Genomic DNA, 9,705 nt, shown 5'->3' with positions numbered 1-9,705 from the left:
TTCTAGACTGCCCTGGTCAGACCACATCTGGAGTCCTGGGGCCAATTGTGGGCTCCCCAGCTCAAGAGGGACAGAGAAGTGCTGGAGAGAGTCCAGGGGAGGCTGCAAAGCTGCTGAGGGGCCTGGAGCAGCTCTGTGAGGAGCAAAGGCTGAGAGCCCTGGGGCTGAGAGCCTGCAGAAGAGCAGCCCCAGAGGGCAGCTGAGCAATGCTCAGCAAGAGCTAAAGGAGCTGTGGGTAGGGGGCAAGAGGCTGGGGCCAGACTCTGCTCAGTGGTGCCCAGGGCCAGCACAAGGGGCAAGGGGCACAAAGTAGCAGGCAGGAGGTTGGATGTGAGCAGGAGGAGAAAGTTGTTTGGTGTGAGGGTGCTGGAGGGCTGGAGCAGGCTGGCCAGAGAGGTTGTGGAGTGTCCTTGTGTGGAGAGCTTCCAACCCCCCCTGGGCATTGTGCTCCTGGGCATTGTGCTGTGGGTGCCCTGCTGGGTTGGGCTGGGTGAGCTCCAGAGGTCCCTTCCAACCCCACCCTGCTGGGACTCTGGGATTCTGTCTCACCACCCTCAGCTTTAACAATCTCTCCCTGCTCTCTAGTCTAAATCTCCCTCTTCTAGTTTCAAACCATCAGTCCTGGCCATTCCTGGCCCACGGGGGGCTGAAGAACCACTCCAGCTGCTCCTCACCTATGCCCTGATTTACTCTGCACTAGGGGTTGGGGGAGTCAAGCCCTACCTAAGCCTCTTTCAGTCAGGATTGGAACTGGGAGCACCCTCCTTGGGAGCACCGGGTGAGGATGTAGCGGGGTGGGGCGGGTTGGGCCAGGCAGGAGGCAGGCAGGAGGCAGGCAGGGGGCAGGCAGAAGGCGGTGCTGCCCGATGCCCGCCTCCCTCCCGGCTCTGCCCGGCCCCGGTGGCGGAGCAGAAGCTGCGGGCGGCGGCGGCGGAAAGCGGGAGGAGGCTGCGGGCGGCGAGCTCCGGGGCCGGGAACGCGATGCACTCGCTCTTCAGGAAACGCAACAAAGGGAAATACAGCCCCTCCGTGCAGAAAAAGAGGTGAGTGCCCGGCCCCGGCCAGCCCCGCTCCGCCCGGGCCAAGCAGCTTCGCCAGCCCGGGGCTCCCAGCGCGCAGCATCCCCACCCAGAGCCGGGCTTTGGGGATCCTGGACTGTGGCAACCCCGCCTGAGGTGTGGGTACCCTCCAAAGTGTAGAGAATTTCCCGCGGGGTGTGGGCATCCCCCAGATGTGGGTGCCCCCTGAAGTGTGGGAACCTTCCCCGAGGGATGGGTGCCCCCCCACAAAGTGAGGGTACCCCCCAGATGTGGGAACCCCTCGATGTTTGAGAATCTGTTCCGAGGTGTGGACATCCCCCGAGGTGTGGGCACCCCCCGAGGTGTGGGCACACCCCAAGCTGGGTCCACCTCTGTGGTGCCCGACGAAGGCAGAGCGGTGGCTTTTCTCCGACCCCCTCGCAGCGGTGGCAGCTGTGGGGAGCAGGTTCCTTCGCTTCCCAGGCTGTGCTGGGTTCGATTGTAAGGGCACAAGAAGTGTAGTTGTCCTCAGCCTTCCTCCACCTGCCCCACCAGGAGCGAGTCGTCTTCTCCTCAGCTCTTTCTGGTGGGGTGGGGACATTTCTCAGTCGTAGTGGTGATAAAAAGCGCAGCAAGTTGAGAGCTCCCCTTGAAGGTCGCCGTGAAAAAGGAAAAGGAGGTGAAAATTCCACCCCCCTCGCAAGGCTTGGCCCCGCTTTGGGCTGTGCTGCGTTGCCGCAGATGGGGGGGCTGCAGAGTGGGTAGCCCCCAGCCCCTCCCTGCCTGCACAGGGGTGGTGACAGGAGGCACGGTTTTCTGAAGAGGTGGAATGTTGGGATCCATGCAGCACGTCCCGGAGGAGCTGCAGGAGCTCTAGAGCATGCAGAGTGGGATTGGGGGGGGGGGGGGGGCAGATGCAAGCCCATGGCTTGCTGGTCCCTCTCCATCCCTCTCCAGAGCCACCTGCCTTGGCTGGGGGGCTCGGAGCAGCCACTCAGCTCTCAAGACTTGGGAAGGCAGCTGGGGGGCAGGCACAGGGAGGCAAGTGCCTTTGGGGGCCCAGGATAGGAGCAGTTAACCCCAAAGCACTGCTGCCTCCTGAAGCGGGGAGCCCCTCGCTGCTCCCTGCCCGTGGGTGCGGTGCGGGGAAGGGGTGTTCCCTGAGACTTGAGGGTGCTGCCCGGGCACAGTGGGTGCTCAGCTTTGGCACTTGCTGAGCTCCCTCCATTCAGGCTGAGGCTCCAGCTGCAGCCCTGGGGACAGGCACCTCCGGCAGACCCAGCTGGCTCAGCAGGGCTGCCCAGGCTCCTGCTCCCAAAGCCTGGGGCACGCTTTGCTGCTAGCTCCTGCCCTGGGCAGGGCTGGCAGGAGGAGACAGGGTGGCACAGAGCCCTCTGAGGCTCAGCACGCACCCCCAGTGATGGCCCCAGCGTTCGTACGTTGTGAATTGCTGGTGACATTTCTGATCTTTGAGGGTATCAGTGGAAGGCTTGGAGGTGAGGAACACCACAGCTGGGGCAACATCCTGGGATGCTGAGCAGCATGGGGATGCTGGGAGGCAGGAGGAGACAGACCCGCTCTGTGCTGGATCCCCACTCTGAAGTCCGCAGTGCTGCACTGGGGGGGTCCCGAGCCCTGCATCGGGTACCCTGCCCTCGGTGCCCTTCGCTGCTGTCCCCCGCCGGACGGTGAATGGGGCTGGAGACGACGGTCCTGGCTCCGCCGCCCTGCCCGCCAGCCCTGCCTGGTCTGGGCAGGTGCCAAAGCACCTCTGAAGGCTGAAATCTTGAAATTTTTTTTTTCCGGCTGACTTGGTGGCAGCTGAGGAAGCAGCTCAGGGCTGTGGCCTTGGGCCACCCACCTTCCCTCCCCGCGCCCCAACTGGCCGCGCACCTCGGGGAGGGCTGCGCTCATTAGCCCCAATTTGTTAATTCCTGCGTTGGAGTTTACAAACATCTGGGAATCCAGGGAACACTCCCACAGTGGGGAAGCAGCCCCAGCATCGAGTCGGGGAAGCCGGTGCCGGACCGGTTGAGCAACTTGGTGGAGAAGTGTTGCGAGAAAGCAAGGAGCTGCTGCCGCCCCGGCCCGGCTCCGGGCGCTGCCGGCCTGCCAGCCGGCGCCCGCCCAGTTCTGCTGCTGCAAAAGCAGAGCCAGGTTGTGAACATCAACCGGCCGCCCCCGCCGCCCGCTGGGACCCGGGTTTCGACACTGGGAACAGCCCGGTCTCATACTGCGCTCCGCTGGGGCTGCACCTTAGACAAGGGCTCGGTGCCAAGGCGCTGCTGGTGACCGAGCCTCCAGCGCACGGTGGGCACAGGGCAAGGACTGAGCACCAGTCTGGCAGCTGTGCAAGGGCACTGGAGCGTTTCCTGGAAGCAGAGAGGAGCTGGGGCCAGGAGCTCGGCAGATCCAGGTGGGGGTTGCCCAGGGATCAGAAAATGTTTGGGTTCACTGGAAAAGATCTCTAAGCACCTCCAGTCCAACCATTCTCTAACTCGACCAATGCTGGGGCTAAGTCATGGCCCTCAGACCCACATCTCTGCCTCCTTTAAGCCCCAGGGATGGGGATTCAACCACCTCCCTGGGCAGCATTTGAGAACCTTTTCAGTGAAGTTTCTTCTAATGTCCAGCCTAAACCTCCCTTGGTGCAACTTGAGGCCATTTCCTCTCATCTTATCACTTGCTAGTAGGGAGAAGAGACCAGCCCCCACCTGGCTCCAGCCTCCTATCAAGGAGAGCCAGAAAGTCTCCCCACAGCCTCCTCTTCTACAAGATGAACAAGAAGGTCCCTCAGCTGCTCCTCCCCAGCCCTGTTCTTCAGATCTTTCCTCAGCTTTGCTGCCAAAACACTGTCCTACAGCAGTTTGTAGCACAGTGAGGAGCTTCTGTAAGTCCTGGTTGCTTCCTCAGCCCTTCCACGTTGAAGACATCTTGATAAGCAGCACCAGAATCTCAAGATCTCTGTGAGTCTATGCAGCCCAAGGCAGGTGCTTGTCTCCTGGTCCCCCAAGATGCAGACAACCACCTTTCCCCAGCCCCAGGCTGGCCCTTCAGCCTCCCACTCACAGCAACTTGGAGCATCAGGGCTCTGAGCAGCCTCTCCCCAAGCTGCTTGCAGCCTGCCCAGGGGCTGGGAACTCAGGGTGGGCAGGGAGGTGTTTCCTTGCCCCATTTCTGTTGCTGTGCCAGGGACCAGGAAGGAGCCATTTGGCCAACTGCCTCCAAGTCTTGAGGCTGGCTGGCCCCACACTCACCTGCTCTGAGGCTTTAAGAGGGCAATGGCAGGGAAAGAGCAGGAGTGACATCAAGTCCTGCAAAGCCACAAGGGTTTGAAGATGATTTGGTGCTGGGTCCTCTGACCTGCTGATGCTGAGCTGCACTAGCTCTGTGTCACTGCTTGGCTGGAGGAAAACCAGGACAATGCAGCCTGGACCACGTCCAGCTCCCAACACCATGCACAGCATCAGCAGGTTCTTCACCTCAGTGTGCAGGGGATGCTCCTCAGCAGCTCCCCAGGGGCTTGGCTTTGTGATGCAGAAATGAGCCAGGACCAGGGTCTGAGTCTTTCCCTAGGAGCACCTGGCCTGAAGTTGTGCCAGGGGAGGGTTAGGTTGGACATTGTTGTGCAAGAGTGGTCAGGGACTGGAAGAGGATGCCCAGGGGGGTGGTGGAGTCCCCATCCTTGGAGGTGTTCCAGAGCTGTGTGGCCATGGCACTTGGGGCCATGGTTTGATGTCCATGGTGCTGTTGGGTTGATGGTTGGTCTGAATGATCCTGGAGGCCTTTTCCAACCCAAACAATTCCATGATTCTCTGATCTGCTGCAGTTCTGACCTGGGCTTGTGGTCTCCAGGCCCCCATCTGACTCAAAGCATGTCAGGTGTAGGGCATTTCCCTGCCTAGTGTGGATGATGATGATGATGATGATGACATTGCTTTTGCCTCATGGATTTGGTTGCTCTTCTTGCTCACCCCATCCAGCAGTGAAAGGCCCTGGGGGTAGAACTAGGTGGTCTGTAAAGGTTCCTGCCAACCCAAAGCAGTCTGTGAGTCTGTGGGGATTCAGCTGGAGCTGGCCATGACTGCTGCATTGTTAGCACATCCCAGAATGCCAGCATGCTGGGGTGGGAAGGGACCTCAGGAGGTCATCCAGGCCAATCCCCCTGCTAAAGCAGGGCACCCACAGCAGCTTGGCCGGCATGGAAGGAAACCATCACCCTCCTTTCCTGTTACCTTCACCAAACACTTGCCAGGCTCAGAGAGCAGGAAGTTGGTTTCTCTTTTATCCAGTCCAGGCTTGGGAGGTAGAAAACAACTCAGCCTTGAGAAGTGGCTGCTGAAAGACATCCTTCTGCCAGCAGGAAAGGTAAAGCTCCTTGAGAAGCCTTGCTGAAAGCATCTGTCCAGGAAGACTCCCAGCCCTGGAGACCCTTGTCCCCAGCTAAAAGGGGGTGTAGGCAGCTGGGGCAGGCACCAGGAGGGGGTGACACACATTTCTAGAGGCTGTTTGGTAGGGCTGGAGCCAGCAAGCAGCAGCCAGCAGGTGAGTCAGGGCAGCTGCTCTGTATTTATGGTGCAGGAAGCCTCACACTGCCTGCCCAGCTCCTGCTGCCACTTCATGCACAGCACAGTTGTGCAGCATGGAATCACTGCAGCTGGCAAAGCCCTTTCAGCCCATCCAGTCCAACCATTCTCTAAGTCTGCCAAGGCTGGGGCTGAGCCATGGCACTCAGCACCACAGCTCTGCCTCTTGGAAACACCTCCAGGGATGGGAATTCAACCACCTCCCCAGGCAGCCTGGACCAGGCTTTGGGAACCCTTCCTGTGAAGAATTTTCTTCTCATATCCAACCTCAAAATCCCCTGGGGCAACTTGAGGCCATTGCTTCCTATCCTATCACTCAGGAGAAGAGACCAACCCAACTCCCTTTCAGGGAGCTGTAGAGAGCAGTGAGGTCTCCCCTCAGCTTCCTTTTCACGGGGGACAATGAAGAGAAGTGAAACAAGGCTGACCTTCCAGTGAGGGTGGAGGTTGCCCAGGGAGGTTGTGGCTGCCTCCTGCCTGGAGGTGCTCAGGGCCAGGCTGGATGAGGCCTTGAGCAACCTGGGCTGGTGGGAGGTGTCCCTGCCCATGGCAGGGGGTTGGAACTGGATGATCTTGAAGGTCCTTTCCAAGCCAAAGCATTTGGTGATGATTCTGTGACTCAGCACAGAAACTCTGCTGTCCAGCTACACCCTGCCATGGGGAGCCTGACAGAATGCTGCTCCCCAGTTTGCAGCCAGATCTTGATCTCTCCCAAACCTGAATTCCTCCTGCCCAGCCCTGACTCCTCTGCTCTGCCACAGTTTCACACTTGTGGCATAAGAAGTGGCACAAGGGAATGGGGGAGCTGCAGCTGGGGGAGTTTTAAGGGCATTTACAGTTCTGTGCTGTGACTTTCTGGAGGGTTCTTGGGATTTTAATTCCTGCTAAAGTCCAGTCCCCAGCAGCAGTGCTCACCTGGGTGTGTTTGATATGGGATCTGTGTAACTGGGAATTAAATGGAGATGGAATTGAGAGCAGCTTATCAGTAGCTGGAGGGGCAAGAGGCTGGGGCCAGACTCTGCTCAGTGGTGCCCAGGGCCAGCACAAGGGGCAAGGGGCACAAAGTGTCAGGCAGGAGGTTGGATGTGAGCAGGAGGAGAAAGTTGTTTGGTGTGAGGGTGCTGGAGGGCTGGAGCAGGCTGGCCAGAGAGGTTGTGGAGTGTCCTTGTGTGGAGAGCTTCCAACCCCCCCTGGGCATTGTGCTCCTGGGCAAGCTGCTGTGGGTGCCCTGCTGGAGCAGGGGATTGGTCTGAATGATCTCCAGAGGTCCCTTCCAACCCCACCCTGCTGGGACTGAGTGGTCACTGCCTGTCTCTGCATCCCAGCAGCAAGATATGCAGTGAGCAGGACCAGGATCAGTGCTCAGATCCCATCCTCAGCTGATGTGCTTATCCCTGCCCAGGTGGGGAAACTCCTGGCATGGGCAGGCTTCCCATCGGGAGAGCAGGGTCTGGACAGCACTGAGCAGGACAGAGCCCTTCCCATTAACCCTCCCAGCAAGGCTCTGATTCATGGCACAAGCTCCCAGCAGGAGCCTTCCCAGGGCCTGCACTCAACTGAACCAGTCAGAGCCCCAGGAGTATTCATTTGGGAGGATTAGTGAACTAACCTCCTTTTTTGGGGAAAAAAAAAAAAAAGAAGACAGAGAAGTCCAAGTGGTTTCCTAACACCTGCAGCAATTGGCATGCCAGAGGATGAAGCTGCAAGCACCAGGGAGATGCCAGCCTTGGGGAAGTTTGCTCCCAAAGGTGCTCAGATCACTGAGGGTGCAGCATGATGGGAGGAAAAACAGGAATAGAGAAAAAAAAAAAAAGCCCAGTTTTTAGCAGCAAAGTTGCCATGGCACAATAAGAATCATCAGGTTTGTGTGTTGAGGACCAATCTTCATTAAAAAAATTAATAAACAAGCCAAAACCCTAAGAAAAAACTCCAAAACCCTAAGAAAAAAAACCAAAACCCTAAGGAAAATCCCAAAACCCTAAGAAAAAAACCCAAAACCCTAAGAAAAAAAAAAACAACACAACAAAACCCTAAGAAAAAAAACCCCAAAAACCTAAGAAAAAAACCGCAAAACCCTAAGAAAAAAAAAAACAAAACCTTAAGAAAAAAAATCCCAAAACCCTAAGAAAAAAAAAGCCAAAATATTAATAAAAAACCCCAAAACCCTAAGAAAAAAACCCCAAACCCTAAGAAAAAAAAAATGCCAAACCCTAAGAGAAAAACCCAAAATATTAATTCAAAAAAACCAAAACCCTAAGAAAAAAACCCAAAACCTTAAGAAAATATACAAAACAAATCCCTAAGAACAAAAAACCAAAACCCTAAGAAAAAAAAGCCAAATTCTAAGATAAATTCCCAAACCCTAAGGGAAATAAAATTCCAAGTAAAAAAAAAAAGAAGTAAAAAACCCTCAAAGCTTAACATAAGAACCCCAAGTCTAAAAAAAAAAAAACAAAAAACAAAAAAACAAACCCAAAGAAAAAAAAGAAAAAACTAAACTCTAAGATAAACCCCCAAACTGTAAGGAAACACTAAGTGAAAAAAACCCAAGTCTAAGTAAAGAAACCCCAAAACCTGAGAAAAAAACCCCAAATCCTAAAAAAAGAAAACAAAACCCACCACCAAGTCTAAGCAAAAAAAAAACCACCAACCCCAGTCTAAGATAAATCCCCAAATCCTAAGAAAAAGACCAACTCTAAGTACAAACCCCCAAATCTAGTAAAAAGTGAAAAAAAAACAAATCCTAAGAACCAAAACCCCCAAATCTAAGTAAAAAAGCCCCAAAGCCTAAGGATAAAAAAAAAAAGAACAAAAAAAACCCCACACCTCTAAGATAAATCCCCAAACCCTAAGAAAAACCCAACTCTAAGTAATAAACCCCCTAAATCTGAGTAAAAAACCCCAAATCCTAAGACCCAAACCCCCCAAATCTAAGTAAGTGAAAAACCCAAACCCTAAGAAAAAAAACCAAAATCTAAGTTGAAAAACCCAAATCTAAGTTAAAAAAACCCAAACCCTAAAGAAAAAAAAAAACCCACGTTCTGGGACAAATCCCCAAACCCTAAGAAAAAGACCAATTTTAAGTAAAAAATAACCCAAAATCTAAGTAAAAGCCCCTCAAACCCTAAGAAATGAAGCCCCAAACTCTAAGATAAAGCCCCAAATCCTAAGGAAAAAAAAAAAAAGAACTCTAAGTAAAAAAAAAAAATAATCAAGTAAAAAAATCCAAACCCTAAGAACAAAACCCCAAATCTAAGTAAAAAAACCTAAGGCCTAAGAACAAAAACTAAGTAAAAACCACAAACCCTAAAAAAAAAAAAAAAAAAAAAAAACCCAAACCAAATCTAAGTAAAAAACCCAAACCCTGAGGAAAAAAAAAATTACCCAAATCTAAGTAAAAAACCCAAACCATAAGAAAAAAAAAAAAAAAAAAAATTTAAGATAAGTCCCCAAATCCTAAGGGAAAAAAAAACTCTAAGTAAAAAAAAAAAAAAAAAAAACAAAAAACAAAAAACCAAATCTAAGTAAAAAACCCCAAAGCCTAAGAAAAAAAGAAAAAAAAAAAACAAATCTAAGTCAAACCCAAACCCTAAGAATAGAGAGGAGAGGGAGAGGGAGAGGGAGAGGGAGAGGTGAGGAGAGGAGAGGAGAGGAGAGGAGAGGAGAGGAGAGGAGAGGAGAGGAGAGGAGAGGAGAGGAGAGGAGAGGAGAGGAGAGGAGAGGAGAGGGGAGGAGAGAGGAGGAGAGGGAGAGGAGAGGGAGAGGAGAGGGAGAGGAGAGGGAGAGGAGGGGAGGGGAGGGGAGAGGAGGGGAGAGGAGAGGAGAGGAGAGGAGAGGAGAGGAGAGGAGAGGAGAGGAGAGGAGAGGAGAGGAGAGGAGAGGAGAGGAGAGGAGAGGAGAGGAGAGGAGAGGAGAGGAGAGGAGAGGAGAGGAGAGGAGAGGAGAGGAGAGGAGAGGAGAGGAGAGGAGAGGAGAGGAGAGGAGAGGAGAGGAGAGGAGAGGAGAGGAGAGGAGAGGAGAGGAGAGGAGAGGAGAGGAGAGGAGAGGAGAGGAGAGGAGAGGGAGAGGAGGGGAGGGGAGGGGAGGGGAGGGAGGGGAGG

The 9,705-nt window shown here is 54.1% G+C and overlaps 1 protein-coding gene across 1 annotated transcript in view; it reads left to right on the top strand.

Moving 5' to 3' along the window:
• The first annotated feature begins 981 nt into the window (after positions 1-981).
• Positions 982-9,705, top strand: part of PPL (periplakin) — a 39,373-nt gene continuing 30,649 nt past the window's right edge. The window contains exon 1 of the mRNA XM_054390935.1: positions 982-1,043. Within this exon, the coding sequence (XP_054246910.1) occupies positions 982-1,043 (62 nt within the window). The remainder of the gene's footprint in view (positions 1,044-9,705) is intronic.

This window comes from Indicator indicator, chromosome 22 (genome assembly GCF_027791375.1).
Source record: "Indicator indicator isolate 239-I01 chromosome 22, UM_Iind_1.1, whole genome shotgun sequence".
Classification (NCBI taxonomy): Eukaryota; Metazoa; Chordata; class Aves; order Piciformes; family Indicatoridae; genus Indicator; species Indicator indicator.
Note: the sequence above shows the minus strand (reverse complement) of the source record. Positions and strands in the feature narration are given on the sequence as shown.